The sequence below is a fragment of the Diprion similis genome, chromosome 5 (genome assembly GCF_021155765.1).
Source record: "Diprion similis isolate iyDipSimi1 chromosome 5, iyDipSimi1.1, whole genome shotgun sequence".
NCBI classification, from domain to species: Eukaryota; Metazoa; Arthropoda; class Insecta; order Hymenoptera; family Diprionidae; genus Diprion; species Diprion similis.
The window spans coordinates 2,029,748-2,047,184 of record NC_060109.1 but is presented as its reverse complement, the minus strand read 5'-3'; the positions used below and the strand labels follow the sequence as shown (position 1 = coordinate 2,047,184).

General features: G+C 39.2%; 1 protein-coding gene across 1 annotated transcript; it reads left to right on the top strand.

Annotated features, from left to right (window-relative positions):
• Positions 1-720: 720 nt before the first annotated feature.
• Positions 721-17,025, top strand: LOC124406374 (A disintegrin and metalloproteinase with thrombospondin motifs 12-like). Its single transcript, XM_046881772.1, has 16 exons — positions 721-941; positions 3,111-3,175; positions 4,066-4,466; positions 7,311-7,631; positions 7,725-7,814; positions 8,773-8,897; positions 9,118-9,264; positions 9,352-9,510; positions 9,801-9,945; positions 14,172-14,381; positions 14,474-14,588; positions 15,044-15,304; positions 15,405-15,525; positions 15,599-15,713; positions 15,795-16,033; positions 16,344-17,025. Exons 1-16 carry the CDS (start codon positions 721-723, stop codon positions 17,023-17,025), a joined length of 3,417 nt encoding a protein of 1,138 aa, XP_046737728.1.
• Positions 17,026-17,437: the final 412 nt, after the last annotated feature.

Genomic DNA, 17,437 nt, shown 5'->3' with positions numbered 1-17,437 from the left:
GAAACTATAAATAAAAAAAAAACCAAAACCAAAAAGACCAAACCATTTTTTTTATGCCTATAATGAGCATTTCTGAACATGTCATCGAGTGAAATGGTTGACGTTATCATATTTTTGCTTCAATTTTTTGATTCCGGTATTATTGGGGGTCATTGATCACAAATCTGAAGTCAGAATTTAATAATTTCTAAATCCAAAATGGCGTATCCAATATGGCGGGTAAAAAATCGAAAAAATATTAAAACTCGACGATTCTGGCCGAAACTTCTTACTCAGAGGTTTTTGGGGTTATAAGAAGTACCAAAGGTTGTTTCAAGTTGTAAATACTCTGTGACAAGGTTTGGACATAGAAATTTTTGAGGTGAGACGCTGAGAACTTCCTGTCAATGAAAGAGTTAAACGAAGTTCGAATCATATTCCATCGCCAAGATTCTTTTTCCCCAGCTGAAAGCGTCATGTAACGACGTGCTACTCGTTTATCAGTTTTGGACACGTATCGACGTTTTTATTATTTTTGAAAAAAAAAAAAAAAAAAAAAAAAAAAAAAAAAAAAAAAAAAAAACATTTCGACCCTTTATCGGGCCAACAGAATCGGTATCATTCGCTAGATAAAGTCGAAGCATTCCCGAAATAACCTATTAACGCTGAAGGCTCTTGCCGGAGAAGGACTCCTCAGGAATCTCTTTAGACCGCAAAATCGCTTAAGCCGTTTCGGGGAGGATGGCTCAGGGCGGAAAAAAGGGAAAGGGCAATAGGAAGGAGAACGTCTTTCGCAGACGCCCGAGAAACCCTGATTTAATCCAAGGTGCGGTTGAATTCTACTCGAATTCTCATACTGCGGCATGGATTTCGAGTGCTCGCTTGCTAGTTCCCACTACAGTGAAAGTGCTTCCCACGTGGAAACCGGAGGTGACGTCACGTCTCTTCCCCAGCTCTTTCAAGTATGCCCAGGTTTAATTCAATTTTCACAAATTTCCAGGTTAAATCTGAGCTTTATGGTAATATCACTTCCTCACTGACTGCAGTACTCGCTGTAAGCTATTCATCCGTGACATTAACTTTCGATGGAATTGAGCAGAAGTGAAATAACTCGAATTTTGATCCGATCTTAATCTCCGGATTGAAAATTGTAGATTACAAAAAACTATTATCATCATTGATTTCTCCAGTCCATGATGTTTATCTCTTTGCAAAGCACTCCGAGGATCGCTAGTCTTGAGGTAACAGCAAAAAGTAACTGCAAAACATTCACTCGATCAACTTCAGCCGCTCTTTTGATCGAGGAAAATATCTTCATTTTGTCATGTTTTTTTCTTGGACAACTCTTTGAAAAGATATCCAGTTAATTAATAGCACGTTCGTTATTTAATCTTTATCTCGTGCTAAAGCAGAAGCCACGACTGTTACGGGTGATAGAAATTGCAAAAATTTCTGCGTCGTATTTTTGGTAGGAAGAAAAGCTGATGCAGTCGAAGTAAGTGACTGAAGATACTTTTAACGTGTTTTCTTTGGAAAGTCGTTTGTTCGCTTACGGCGTGCACGTTTTGAATATAACGGCACACGATGTTGCAGGATATATTCCTGTGAAACGGCGAAGGGTAGAAAGAAGAAGGGAAAAATAAGCATAAAACGGAGTAGAAAAGAAGCAACGAATTCCAAACAATATTTTGAATTGCTAAAATATTCTCTTGAATACATTGCGCTTAATATTATTCGGCGTATAATAAGTCGGTGGCAGCATCTCTGCCAGCGGATTGCTTCTGCACTGCACACGGATCTTCTCGTAGTTGATTCTATATTTCTACATCGTTATTCGAATTTATTCGAATGTGATCCAGTCGCCGATAGCTCACCCCACTTCCCAAGCTGTATATTTTAATGAAGAGTATAATCATTTATCACGTCACTGTGAGGGTGATCCCTACTTACGAACCCCAGGAAGTAGAGACCCAAGTTCGATCCAATTTTCAAACCCGTAAAAATATGGAATCGGTTCGGTCCATCAGGCGTTTCCTTCAATTACATATCATGCTTCCCAAAATTTCGCTGTCATGGCTTTGGGTTAAAGTCCCGACCATTTTCGGAAAGTCAAATGAACCCCAGAATCAATCTGCAATTAAACGAATAAGTCGAGAGAGCTATAAAAATTTTAAGTACCTACTGATACGCTTTTGGAATGTTATCAATTCGATACTAATCGAAAATCGATAGAAACTCTTCACTAGAATTCTGTAAAAGATGAAAGAAATCCTTTCTTCTTATGCAAGCCTCTTTGTTCTCTAAGAAATTCATTCGCTCGGTTGAATCGTCAAGGTTCTGGCTTAAAATCTTCTTCAATTAGCGAAACGGCATTTATTGGCACCTGTTATTTTGCGACGGTGATAAGCAGAAATTTGTTGAGAATTCTGAAGTAAGGACCATAGGTATCCTGCGAAGTGGAAGTTTGACGTATTTCCGCCACTCCAGAGAATGAAAATTACAATGGAAAGCCTGGACTTGGATTTCCTCTTGAATTCTCATATTTCAACTGAAACGGGTAAAAATTCTTGACCCCTGAGTGTCAGGTACTCTCTGGAAAAACATTTCCACGAACGTCTGTCGTGTAACAAATGGTTCCTTTCTAGGATCTTGTTCTATTTGGAGCTCGTGCGTCATTGAGTGAGTAAGAATGGAAGAAGTCGAAGGCTTTTAAAGGGTGGCCAGGAAGAATTCACTGTCTCAGTCTCTCCGGTGTGGAGATATTTCTCCGAGACTTCATTGCCGCGAAGCTCGAGTAACGCTTTGATCCATCAAGGAGCGAAGTTAGAAGCACAGAAAGAGAGAGAGAGAGAGAAGGCAATATATCGAAATTGGTAGAATGAATGAATATCGCTGTAATTCAGATCGCGTTGAGGATTCGTTTGTTCCATTTGACACCTGTAAATTAATTTCCTCGAAAGTGAGCCGCCCTCTCCCTGTCTCTAGAGATTTTTTTTGATCATCTTCCCTGGATCCCATCGAACAGTAAAATAAAATAAAATAAACTACCATGCAAGCACCGGGTGTTGGATCGAACGAGGTGTGATAATGGTGATTTTTTTACGGCTGAATATACTTCTCGTTTTATTCAGCGCTGATGTACGATGCTGGGAAAAATCCCAGGGTGCACACGCGGCCTCGAGAACTGCATGCAGAGGTAAGAGAGAGAGAGAGAGAGAAAGAGAAAGAGAGATCGAGCTGATGCGATCGGTGAATCCGTTCTTCCCCATTTACGACATTTCTTCCAGCTCTTTTTAAACGGCAGTGAGTCCTGCAGGTCTGTCATACAGCAGCTGCGCTTGTCAAGTTGAGCTTGCAGTAACCCCTCATAGCAGAATTTTTTTCTTCCTATTTTCTCTTTTCAACTACCCGCAGGAGCTGATAGCATCGATCGAGTTCCCGCAAGACATATTTTCCGTTCCTTTTTCTCAGCTTCTCGTCTGTCGAACATCGCTTTCTCCGTTTGTCCGTTTCAGAACCTTTTTACCTCTTAATCGAATGGGTCTCTTGGTCCAGGATATTGAGTTCCATTTTTACCCTTCGTATTGCTGTGCTTGTCTTTGACACATTTTATTCTCCTTATTCGACCCCGGACTTGCAGCGTGCCTCAATCGTGGCCACTGTGTGGCCAACGAAACAAAGATTTTCTCGACAAAAAGTGATGGTACCAGCTTGATGGTCAGAAAAGCTAAGTTCAATTGTGTCGTATCCCCATTGAATACCTAGTCGATGTTTATCCTTGTTTAGGACACACAAAATGATTATATTCGGTAACCAGAATTAGTAAAGAGTTAGCAAACTTTTTGGATAATCTCCACCAAGAATTAACCTAGAAATATAAGGAATTCGCGTAGTCAGTTGTACTAAAAAAACTGTAGCCACTACACAGCAAACCTTATCTTGGCGTCTCGATCAGCCTGCTCTTCGCTGGTCCAGGTGACCCTTGTGCTCAAGTACCTACTTAAGCCGTGCCGTTGATTCGCAGTTAAGCTTATCGCAGTCGAGAATCAGGGTTGATCGGGGCTCAACGTGCGTTCCAATTTCCAGGGCGATACACCCGGGAGGTTCGGGCGTCCGGAGAATTCGAAATAGTAGTACCAAGGAAGGTGCTGACCGATGGACAGTTCCTTTCCTACCAACTGCCCCACCACTACAAGCGTTCCTACTACAAGGATCGCCACAGAGACGAAATGACCCCAGACGACATGGTGCATTATAGAGTCGCCATTGACGGGGAAGAGCATCACCTGGAGTTGTATCCCAACCACAAACTCCTCTCCCCTGGAGCCGTGCTCGAGGATCGGATCCTGGAGGCTGGACAACCAGCAACCGATGAAGACTTCCTCAGGAATGGGAGAATCAGGCGGCTCAGAGACACCGAGTGTCACTATCATGGCGGTGTTCGCGATCACAACGAGAACAGCGCACTGTCGGCGTGTTACGGTCTTGTTAGTTCATCACGTAATCTCATAATTATGCCAAACTCTACAACACTAATGACCCTTTGAAGGGTGGTGGTACGTAGAGAGTGAATTCCTAATGATTGCACGATCCGTTGTGTGCTAAAATTTAATGCGCATGCGCTGCGATCCGTGATCAGCTGTTTACCAGTGCAACTAACTGGTGGGGATGTATTTAACCTAAAAAAAAAATTAGTAAACGACGGTTTGAGGCTACATACATCGCAGACGATTGGATGCCCTGGTGAACGCTTGAATTTAAGCAGACGAGGGAACATGCAGTCGTTAGGAATTCACCCATGGCCAAGTCCATATGGATTCGTATTCAACATCATATTTTGGTGACCAATTTTCATCGGTTTTCAACTTTGGCACATCAATTTTTATGCGATTCCATGAGACACTTGTTTATGTGTTTGATTGACAAAGAAATTTTTATCTCTGTTTCGCCACCTTGAAATTTCCATGAAATTTTTTTTTTCCAAGGTTGAAAAAATTTGTTTTATTCAAATTCTCGCTATTTCGATCCCAATCATCCAATTGCAAGGATTTTTTGTGAAAATATGTGACATTTTACGAGCCTTGAGCTCGTTTCTAGTAAACTGTGATTCAGTGGATATTCTCTGAGATAGAGGACGAAAACTGAAAAAAGTCAATTTGTGGAGAAATTGAATTTCTCAATTCGTTCAACACTTTTTTTTTATCCAATTTTCCCACATTTCTCTTCCATCTTCCAATACGTATGCATGTTTCAGTAGTTTTTATACTCCCAAAAAGATGAAAAAGTACATCGATTAACTTATTCGTGATTCTTGACGAACAATCAGTATAAGGTAAGCTTCGTACTTTTCGTACGCGAAGTGATGGAACTCTGTGCTTTTTTTTCGCAAGAAATTTTTCAACTTTCGTGAACTGATTAATTTAAAAACTACCACACATCTAAAGTTAATGAAAAATTGTTATAAGTATGAAGAAAAGTAACTTCAAATTACACAGAAAAACGTCTAAGAAATTGAATGTCTTGAAAGCATATGAAAAAAAATCAAACCAGCTACTTGCCAAGCCAAGATCGTTGATTTTGCAAATCGTACTGAAAAAGACAAAACTGCATACATTTTCCAAACGACAGGTTATGCGAATTTGACTAACCCTTGTAAAATTTCGAATTCTTACCAAAATCGTCGCAATATTATATTTCCCATTTTGAATTCCGTGCTTCTTGCACCAGATTCGTAATCAGCGTACACGTATTTATGCAAATTGAACTTCGCAATTCCGGACTCAGGATCGTAATCAGTGAGACCAGAAACTTACATATAAAACCTGTGATTTTAATGGTTTTTTTGTTCAGTAAAAACTGTGTCTCGGTGCGGTATGTCAGCGATTTAGCACAACAGAGCTTTCACGCATTCAATTGTATCCGTTTGTGAGTTTGATTCGGTTTTACTTCTAATTAAAGCGCCTTTGCAACAGCTATGAGCCGGATTTCCACTGAACCAATAACCTCGCGCTCCCTGCCAGCATGCGGCATTCGAGGAAGTTTCTCCTTTAACCGCATTTAAAGGGGCGCATCTGTGTTGAGTGTTTCATATCGAAACATGAATTTGCATCCAAAGATGCATTCTTCATAATCATTTAACCTCTAAGAAGATCGATAGTCTTCGAATTTTACAGACAAGTCTCTGGTTTAAAAATTTTATCTCTGGAAGACGTCAAACCGTAGTAAAAAAGCTTAAAGCTTTTGTTCATTTTTTTTTGTTTCTAAAGCTTAGTTGTGATCCTGGGTGCGATCTGGAAATTAGTAATGTAAGTTGGGATTAAAACATAGTTTTTCTCTCTGTCGGATTCCTCGAATAAAATTTTGGTACACCGTTTCACCGAATGATTCTCCAGGTCAAAATCAGTGAAGATGCTCAAAAATATGATCTTGATTTCGATTTTCAACGTCAAATGGAGTAAAAAATTTTATGATCCTGAAAAATTTAACTTGTCGAGCGGAACTAAAAACTCGAAAATCCGTTTGTCGAATGAAAATTCACTAAATAATCTGACAATTCGGTGGAATGTCGATTTGTAATTTTTATCTCACCTTATCGATTTTTTTATATCTTCAAAGACCGTTTTCTGTAAAAACAAGTGAAATTTATTAGGATCATAAAATTTTTTGACCTCATTTGACCTTGATAACCAAGATGAAAATCGATTCTTCTGAGGTATATCTTTCAGGATCTTCATCAATCTCGATCTGGAAAATCATTCAGTAAAACGGTGACATTTAATTTTTTCACGCCATGTACATTAATAAATCGTAATAAAATTTTTTTACATTTTTAAGGAATTATTAATTAATCACTTAACCGTTATTCATTGTTTGAAGTCACAAATTTGCATCGTTTTTTCACACTTTTATTCCCGAGGGTTATTCAGGACTATATCTGTATTCCATAATTCTAGGTATTTATGGATCATTAACGTAAACGAGCTACTTGAGTCGCTAATTGGCAGGAATTGAATGAATTGGGATTGAACCTTTGGGATTTATCTAATATACCGTCGAGTTCGCACAGAAATCACGAACTTTCATAAGATATTTTTTTTTTTTTTGGATGCAATTTTTTTGATTCAAGGGAAACTTTTTCAGGGACTATCGCCCAGTAAACAGATATAAAAAATTTTGTGAACTTAATCGTACTTGTACTTTATTTATTTACAGAAGACCGTTATTGCTAATACAAAACAAAATTCTGAACAATGGAGAAAATAGTTCAGATGATCGTTTTTTATAACCTTTGTAGATCATTGGAAAATTATTTACTGAACCACGTATTGCAGGCTGGCTATATTAGAACGAAACGTTCGCTGTACGTAATTGAGCCACTTGAGGGTTACGACTTCACAAAAGACGTGGAGCATCCTCACATAGTCTATAAAAGAGCGAGCAAGGATTTCGAAGAAATTGGGAAAGCAATGTGCAAGGTCAATCAGAATATTGCAGAAAAAACAGCCAAACGAGTTGAGAGTAGACAGAAAAGAGACGCGCCAAAGAATGCCACGTTCTACACTATAGAATTGTTGGTGGTTTTAGATCGAACGCTTTTGGAATATCACAAGGACTTTGATGTGGAAAATTACGTGCTGACTCTGTTCAATATGGTGAGTCTGTCAAATTGAACGGTGCAAGTGATATGAACTTTTTTACTCATTCATTTGAATTTACACGATTTGGTTCGTCGGGTTCTTCAATAGGCTGCTGGGTTATTTCAAGACATCAGCCTCGGTGTCGAAATGGAGTTAGTTATCGTTAGGATTATAAGACTCGGAGTAGAAGAAGACGAGGTTTGTACTACCAATAATTTGGATAAGTTGTAAAACCTAGCCTAACATACTTAAGGTGCTTATAAAGAAGCGTTGTACACCTCGAAAATGCGGGGAAGCAAAACTCCTATACCGCTCAAGCGATCAGAGTGAAACTTGGGCAATTAATGCCTTATTTTGGCAGAAAGTGGAGCGTCTTTTTACTTTTTCAAAATTTGGAAAAAAAAATTACAGATTGGTTACCACCCACAGAAATTGGCCAAATTTTTACAGTTTCACTGGATGTATCGAACTATCCCGTATGATGCCACTCGGTGGTGATGAAACACACATTTTGAGCCCAGTTCTATGAGATTTGATGGTGAAATGACGAAATGGCAGCTGATCTGGTATTCGATTACGAAGTACACCGAAATCTCATTTTGGCGACATTTGTTACCGACCTTTCATGCATGCCGGTAATTTTTTACCGACATGATACGCATACATTACCGGCATGCGCGTAATTTCGGTAACAAATGTCGCCAAAATGAGATTTTGGTGTACTTTGTAATCGAATACCAAATCAGCTGCCATTTCGTCATTTCACCATCAAATCTCATGAAACTGGGCTCAAAATGTGTGTTTCATCACCGCCGAGTGGCATCATACCGAATAGGTCGATCCATTCAGTACAATTGTGAAAATTTGGCCAATTTCTGTGAGTGGTAACCAATATGTAAAATTTTTTTCAAAATTTTGAAAAACTAAAAAGACGCTCCACTTTTTGCCAAAATAAGGCATTAACTGCCCAAGTTTCACTCTGATCGCTTAATTGGTATAAGAGTTCTGCATCCCGCGTTTTCGAGGTATACAACGTGTCTTCATAAGCACCTTAAGAATTGTGATATGAAAACCACATCTTCAAATTCTGTAACCACCCACATTCGCGTCATTGGTTTTCTGAATCTCACCGTAACTCAACAAAACAATATCACAGATGAATTTATCAGTGAACAAAGACGCGGACTTCACACTGAAGTATTTTCAACAATGGCAGCAGAAGATGAATCCAGGGGATGACACTCATCCGAATCACCACGACGCTGCAGTACTCATAACTAAGTATGTGTGCAAGTAACCTTTTCGACCACGAGCTTTGACCACCTGTCGCATCATGACTCTTTGACATAAAGCTCATAAAAATGTTTATATCGCTTATGAAAAAATCTCCTGATTCGATCCTGAGACTACTCATTCTCAACCTGTGAGATGATCAGTTCGTGAGGGCTTTTAGCCACAGCGGTTATAGACGAATGTAATTACCTAATCAGGAATTTGGTAGGATAGACATCTGTTTGACGCAATCCCTCTGCGGATTCACTGGCATAACAACGATCGGCAGTACCTGCGACCCCGTTAAAGGTGCGGTTGTTATAAAGGACGACGGACTAAGGACCGGGTACAACATTGCTCATCAAATCGGACACACGTGAGAGATCACACAGTCACCTTGTGAAGTGAAGCACTCCGGCTGCGACTGCGATTCCACGACCTTTGACCTCAAGTATTGTTTAAGGCTTGGCATGTCCCACGACTCCAAAGAGGAGAACGGCTGTTCAGGAATCACTGTGCACCGAGACGGTTACATTGAAACTTCCGTAATGTATTCCGGAAATCCTTACGTCACAAAAGGGTGGTCCAAATGTTCACAGAGCAGCATCAAGGCGTACTTACGGTAAGGAAATTGCAAATTTTATGCCCCCCTGCCCACGCAGGCGACTGCCTTTCCGTCCTCGCGGAAATTTCCTCAACCGTTATCCATCGAGCTTTCCAAAAACGCCAACTCGCACTACCTTCATATTTCGTCAAATTCCTTACAACCAGCGCTATATTAACACGAATTAGGTTGTTCAGGATATGTTACCTTATCGCATCTGGAATCACCTTTGCGTTTGATTGATTTTGGCTGGGATATTCTAATTCATTTTACCCAAGCAACTTCACTCCTGGTTATTCTATGTTCAGATCCGGAATGGGAGCCTGTCTCGAGGACGAGGCTCAGGACCATCAGTTCATTGGTAACAAGATATTACCTGGTGTCATGTACAACGGTGATGATCAATGTCGACTGTACTATCGCCAGGACGTCCGCCAGTGCGATTTGGGAATCGTGAGTACATACTATCATGGTGGGCGTTTGTATATCATATTTAAAGAAAACTAACAAAACATTTTAATAGAGCAGTTTGACAAGAAAGTTGTTACGTCAGCTCTTAAGAAAGTGTCGAGAGACCACTTGTCAGTTGATGTGAAAGAATTTTGTTATACAGTGAGCAAGCAAAAAACAAACTTCAAGCAAATATTTTGTGGAAAATTTGGTTAACCAAATGAGTACTGATTATTCAGTTTCAAGTCTTCTTGTTGGTTTAAAAGCGAGAGATTTTGAATCCTACCTCACCTTTTCAGGTTCAATTTAATATCTTTACAATCGTACGAAATATTTCGTCTGTTATCTTGAGACATTATATTCAATGATGGTTGAGTTTGTGACAATCATGGAAATTTTCTGGATTCATGGAAGGACAGACGTTGTGAAGAAACTCGTTGGTTTTTAAACGACTCAGCTTTAACTTACTTAACTTGCAACCTACGACTAACTTTTTCACAGCAAAATGACTTTTTTTTACCAGTTCCAAAAGCATTTCCGTAGAAAAAAAAACTGTTAAACAATAATCAGATACACTGAAGGATTTAAAATATTTAAATTGATCTTCTAACATCATTCCATAGACGACTGAATTGTTATAAAACTTTGCATGTTAGTATACTGATCATTTGACCACAGTATAGATCTTCGCTGATGATACGAAATATGTGTGTATGTTTGTGTGCTTCTGATGTGGATTGAATTTATTTAATGAAATTCCAACGTTGTTTGTACGGAAAGAACACAGCCTCATTTGTTCCGTGGAATCCTTGAACAAACACAGATTGTAAAACGTACTTTGTGCGGTGGAGCGAGGTGCGCTTGCCTTCGCTCTGTGTTTGAGCATCTGTCCTAACGCGCATTCGGTTCAAATTCAAATTATATTTTCGCGGCGGATGCAGCCAACTGAAAGTCTTTACACTCCACATATTTTGCGCTGCTTTGATTCATTCAACCATCGGCAGTGAGCTTAACTACCGAGATGAAAAGCGGAGGTTTCCGAAAATTAGAATTCACGATGTTGTTTCATGTTAACATCGCAGAATCATTTCTGCGAATTGATAATCGTAAGGTATAATGAAACAAATCGGATAGTTGTTTTCTAGAAAACATGATATTTCTGTAGAAAGCTCTGGTTTTTCGAAAAAGAGAAAAATCTATTCACATAACAATGATACGTCAAGTATTTAACTTTTTTAAAGATTATGAAATACAAAAAAATTTCCTTTTATCATCTGTTCACGTCTTTTTAAAAATCGTTTGGATACCCTGAATCAAATTCAGAAAATCGTAAAGAATTAACTAATTCTTCGAACGCTTGATCAAATTTGAGCTAAGCTTTCATGAAATTGTTTGAAGATCTTTGAAAATTTTACCCAAACGTCCTTTCAGAGAAACTTGTGAAGACGTTTTTTTTCCAGACTTTCTGTGCTTCGATATTTCTGAAACAATCTCAGAATGTCTGAATCTGTTCCAATCTGATAAAACTTGACGAAATGGACTAAATTTGAATACGATTTACACTTTAAGTACTTATTGTAAATTAAACTGTTCGAAATATTGGTCTCAGAAAGAGACGACGATTCTGATGAATTCTGATGCTGGAGACAGACGCTACCTAGCAGTTGAAAACGAAAGCTTTCAGCCGGTCTTTTCGCTGACTGACTTATCGGCCTCGAAGCACGGCAGAGTGTGCTCAGCCTGTAAGCATGTGTTTGTGTCTCTGGAAATAAAGAATAAACTTTGAATTTCAGACCTGCCAGGAACTGAGGTGTGCTGTTCCTGGGAAAGGCTGCCTGTCACAACGGACACCTCCTGTGGAGGGGACGCCTTGCGGAGAAAAAAAGGTGAACTGCTAAAACGTGATTATTTTTAAAAAACGAAGAGTTGTCGTCATTTTTGGCGACCTCGTGCTTCTGACAAGTTCATTATTCCCACTAACAACACCCTTCTTGCATGCTTTGAACGCTGGTTGACTTTCAAATTTCAGATCTTCATATCGTACATAATACGACAATACTCTTTACTCTTTGTCATACCAATTTCATCATCTTCAATTGTTAATCCTTATGAAAATTCTCCGTTTTAAATTCGCAAGATCAATGGTTTCCTATAATTTAACATATTTTTCTCGACCTAGAAGCATTCTTAATCGATATCTTTTAAAGGGCCAAGTTCTGTTCAATTATATTTCATGAGATTTCATAGCGTTACCTCAACACGTGACAAGTTTATTTTATTGCATAAAACCGAAACCGGATATGTATTAAAAATTCAACGTGTAGTCAGCATACTTTGTGCAAAAAAGTCAGCTGATCTACACCATCTGATATGTGAAATATCCATTTGTGAAGTTTTTCTCTCTCTTTCACTAAACTTTACTTTCTTACAGTAAAAACTCTGCTCTTTCTGATGAAAATCTCACTTGACACTTTGGACAGCCAAAAAACTATGCCGAGTGTTTTGTTTTTCATGACAAGTAATACAATCCATTTTTCCAAGTTTATTTTATCAGTTCTCAAAATCGATTTAGACTGGATTCCGACGAGGTGGTGGTCAGGACATTGAAATCAGTCGGTGATGTATGAGGTAATCCACCTAAACTCGATCAGTTCCTGACCCTCGTTATCTTGAACTGGCTGACAATTTTTTTATATCGTTTAAAGCACAAAAGTAAAGTACCTGGAAATGATGTCAGATTTATTTTAACCTCTACTCGAGAAGTGATATATATATATATATATAGACATTAATCAGAGTTCAGATAACATGAAAAAAATTTCGTCTAACAAAAATCTTACTTAAAGTCAGTGCTTTAAATAATTGAAGCTATATTCGGATGAATTGAGAATTCCGATTTACTAAAATCATTTCTTCTTTATGTGTTTAGAGAAAGAAAAACCTTTTGATCATATTGTAGATATTGATAAATGGCATTTAAAATATCGGAAACATTTTAGTGAAAATATGTTATTCGTGACTCGTCTAAGGGGTCTCCTAGAAAGTAGTGTGAATTTCAAAGTTCTCGTTGAAAGTAAAGTGTACAAATTTTCTCTGCCCCAGCATGGTGTTTATAATGATTAATTCGTTCCGCCACTTTTCACAGAATCACGCCAACCAGTAGCTGTACATTTATTTAACGTGAAAGTTTTTTTTTTTATAGCTTGACACACGCATTGGAGTCAAATCAAATGACAACGAAGTTCATTTTAGATGATTTGAAAAATCGTGACACAAGTTTATTTAAAAAATTTTGAGTAACAACTCTTAAAAGATAAGATTTTCTCTGTAATCAGTTTTTCAGTTTGCCAACATTTTATCGAAATACTAATGCAGTATGAAATTTGTAAATTATTTTTTTTTTTGCCATCAATGTAATTAAAAGAATGGTGATTCGTTGAATGAATTGTTACGAAATATTAGAATTGCAAATAACCCGACGAAATCTTAAAGGTAACCGATTAAGTGTTCGTCAGAGAAATCAAGCCCCCTGAGGCCAACCAGCGTTCAAAATTGAAAGAAATAAAAAAGTGCAAAGTGAGACGCGACTGATTATTCTCACGTGAGTATCCCGTGTGTATGATAAAATATTACACAGCGACTTTTCAGCCAGTGAAACACCGGGCGCTCCCAGAGTGGCGAATGGTTAGCTTAACTGTAAACCCAGCTGATAGGCAATTGCCCCGACGACGACGCCTGTGACCCTCCTTAGTTCTGAATCATAGCCAGGTGGCGTCAGCAAATCTAGAAATTTCATGGTTTCATGGGTTAACATAACGGAATAAAAATACGTATATTGCGAAGAAGAAACCATTCGTGATTTTTTTTTCTTCAATCAATCACGCCATAAAATCGCTTTTATCATTTATCATCGCGCATTTTTCCAGCCATATAAGTAACCCAAAGCAAGCTTCCAGTAGTTCCAGTCAAGCTTTTGCCAAGTCATAAAGTATTTCAGGTAAAGTTCAAAGCACGAGACGTGGGTTTAAAAACGAGGAACAACAAACCCTTTTCGCGAATTCAAACGAAAAACTTATGGACTCTTCAAAAGCTCTAGAGAAGCTTTTCGTACCATCTGGGTATAGCTCCATTTTCCTTTTCCAATATCACGCACTTCATGCTTTTCTCATTTTTACCCAATTATGACGTCTAAGTTGACACACCTCAAGCAAAGTTTTCTTCTACTGCAGTGGTGCTACCAAATGAAGTGTCTGCCGATTGGTGAACGTCCCGGAGCCATTGATGCGAATTGGGGTGCCTGGTCACCCTGGAGCCGATGTTCACGGACTTGTGGCTCAGGCGTAGCTTTTTCTGAAAGAAAGTGCAATCATCCAAAGCCTTCAAACGGCGGTGAAACATGCCAAGGCATCAAAAAGCGACACAAAATTTGCGCGACTGAAGTGAGTGTCCATAGTTGGTTTCGTATAGACTGCAAACCAATTTACGTTCGTTTTAAAACAACTCATTCTTGACTTCATGATCTCTTTACAAGCCCTGTGAAATCGGTACGCCATCTTTCCGCGATGTACAGTGTGCAGAGTTCAATGACTGGGTCTTTCCGGAGGACGGAAAGATTCATCAATGGGTGGGATATAATTTGCCTGAAAGTGAGTTCAACTTTAATCCCTGAGGAATTGATAACCGTCATTATAAGGTGTTCAGAGACATCGTCAAAGTTTTTTTGAATATGCATTATACCTCGAAGTGAGCATAATTTGAATTTCTCTTGATTTGGAAACAAGTAACAAAAGAAAAAATATTTTGTATAGTTACTTTATGTTATGAAATACAATATTTCAACATTAACATCGTTTTCCCAATCGCGAATTTTGTACAGAAACAAGTAATTCGGCTTGGTCATGTGAAAGGTAAGCAAATTATGGATGACTTAGTTCTGAGAAGCTACTTAAAGTGGGGCGGAATAAATCTACTGATTGTGAATAATTTACTGGAATCTGAGAGCAATATGTTTACCTTCGTGCTTACCAGATCGTTTATTCGTTCGACAGTGAAATTGATTATACATCAGGCTAGAGAGTAAAAGGTGTTTATTCTTTCCAAGATTTAAAGGCGTCTGAAAATCCTTGCGTGCTGTTTTGCCTGAGTGAGACAAAGCTGCTGACATCTCTGAAGCCGAAGGTCGTGGATGGCACAACTTGCTACAGAGGAATACGGGACGTCTGCATCGGAGGAACCTGCAGAGAAATACCTTGCAATTTGGATATGGAATCGAACGCGGTTGAGGATATGTGCGGAGTTTGTAAGGGGGACAGCACCTCGTGCCTTCTTAAAGAAGGAACTAAATTCATCGCTCAACAGCCACGTAGGTTCGCCGTTCAATCACGAGCCCCTAGAGCTTCCGCTAATTATCGCTCCAACCGTTCGGAATCGGGTGAAAATATAAAAGTTTTCCTTATTTGAAGGTCTGAAGAAATTACTTGATGTACCTAAAGGAGCTAAGAACATTCGTGTGGAGATAACCGAGCCCACAAAGTCGAGGATAGTGGTCCGGACCAAGGGATCGAAAAACGTGCTGATCGATGGGTAACTTGTCTGAATTCATATCACATATGCTTCGGCCGACGCTCTTGAGGTCTCCATAGTGCAATACTTTCAGCAATCGATTGGGCATGTTTGATGTCCCGGGTTCAAAGGCCTGGCTTGGTATGATCAGAGCGAGGCAGGAGGCACTTAACATTCCCGGTCCTGTATCCGAGGAGCTGGTAGTACTGGTGAGTTGACGGGCAGCAAAACATGTTGTTCTTTGCGGTGGATTGACAGTCCGAAAAATGGATGTTTAGATTTATCCCAAGGAAAACGCCACCCTCAAGTATTCGTTGGGTCTGAATCAAGAAAATCCTCGAAAGCCTGAATTTTCCTGGAATTACATTGATTGGACACGTTGTAACGCACTCTGTGGTCCAGGAGAAGCAGTTTCGGTGCCTAAATGCGTGGAAAAGATCGGAGGGGAAGTGGATGATACTTTCTGTAAGAAATTAACCAAGCCTGGAGAGAAAATAAAACCTTGCAATCAGGCACCATGTGTTCCTAGGTGAGAGAAGTATTCCGATTGAGTTTGAGTTGTGTAACGAAAGGAGACATAAAACTCGAAGTTCTAAGGGGTTGATATTACTTATGTGTCCTTTATGAATTGAGCTTTACACAACGGGGTATTCATTTCATCTACGTTCCAAACAGCTTTCAAAATGTTTACAATTTTTCCAAATGATTTATCCTCTCGAATAAACGTTCTCATGTATTTGGATATGGTTGGCATCATGTATAATGGGCACTCCCGTAATCAGTAACCACCCAAAAACTGATCTAGTCTTAATTACATTCATTAAACTTGCATTCCACAGATGGATGATTGGTGACTGGCAAGGATGCAGCCCCTGTACTCCAGGCTGCAAAAAAGAGAGAGCCGTAAAGTGCATTCGGCCAGTTGGTCACGGTGAACAAGAAGCGGATGTCATCGCTGAGAGTTACTGCCAGGGTCCAAAACCGAAGGAATCACAACAGTGTCTTGTGCGGACACGTCGCAATAGTGGTAATGAAAGTGCCGATAAGGAAGAGAATAATGCTGATGAAGTTTCAGTCGACGATGAAGCGGACGAACTTGATGGAACTTCTTTAGGTGTGAGAAACAGTATACATGAACTTGACGGAAACGATGGTGGTTCAAAGATGGACACTGAGCTTGCAGATGTTGGAGAATTTAGAATGAATCAGAAATTATCAGACACGAGTGATCGCGCATCGATTATAGAAAAGAGGACTGATCAAAGTGACAAGCAGACCACGTCGAGTATTGTCAGCAATGTAAAGGAGGCCCAAGTAGTGTTTGACAAGCAGGATATCAAGAACTTGACACTTACTATAATCCTTGAACGAGATGACAACAACAATGTCGTCAATTTTCCCAAAGATTTTGTCCCTCAACCAAAAGCCAATGAAACAGACTTCACTCTTGTTGGAATGGATGCGGTAAAATATATCCAGCTGATTCAAGAGGAGGACAACACATCGTTAGAACCCCCTTAACGCTGACTTAACTCAATCGGGATCCCAATCCTAATTACCTTGTGAATATTCAGTCATACGAACGACCGACACACGTTGTTCAGATTATTCCAGTCTTGTTCTGAAGTGAGATTCTGCGTACTAGGCGTTGTACACAACTCTTAAGTATATTTAATTCTCTTTTCTATAGAGGTAAAAAGCATTTCCACAATCCATGATTTAGAGACAAAAGTTTGGACAAAATTGAGCGCAGTTGGTGCCGTTGTAATGGAACGATTTTTTGTAATTGTATAGCCCAGCATGAATTTATCTATAACAGAAATAATCCTCCAGTAACCCTACGTTGTATTAACTCATACATTATTACCAAAGATCTGTTTAATTCAACGAAAAATGCAATAAGCTTGAATATAATGATATTTCGATCAACAAA

Bases quoted from the DNA above. Each gene is read 5' to 3' on its own strand.
- LOC124406374 (XM_046881772.1), top strand. From the start codon at position 721: ATGGCTCAGGGCGGAAAAAAGGGAAAGGGCAATAGGAAGGAGAACGTC. The intron at 9,265-9,351 runs GTGAGAGATCAC...GTATTGTTTAAG, and splicing joins GCTCATCAAATCGGACACAC to GCTTGGCATGTCCCACGACT. The intron at 15,305-15,404 runs GTAGGTTCGCCG...CCTTATTTGAAG, and splicing joins ATTCATCGCTCAACAGCCAC to GTCTGAAGAAATTACTTGAT.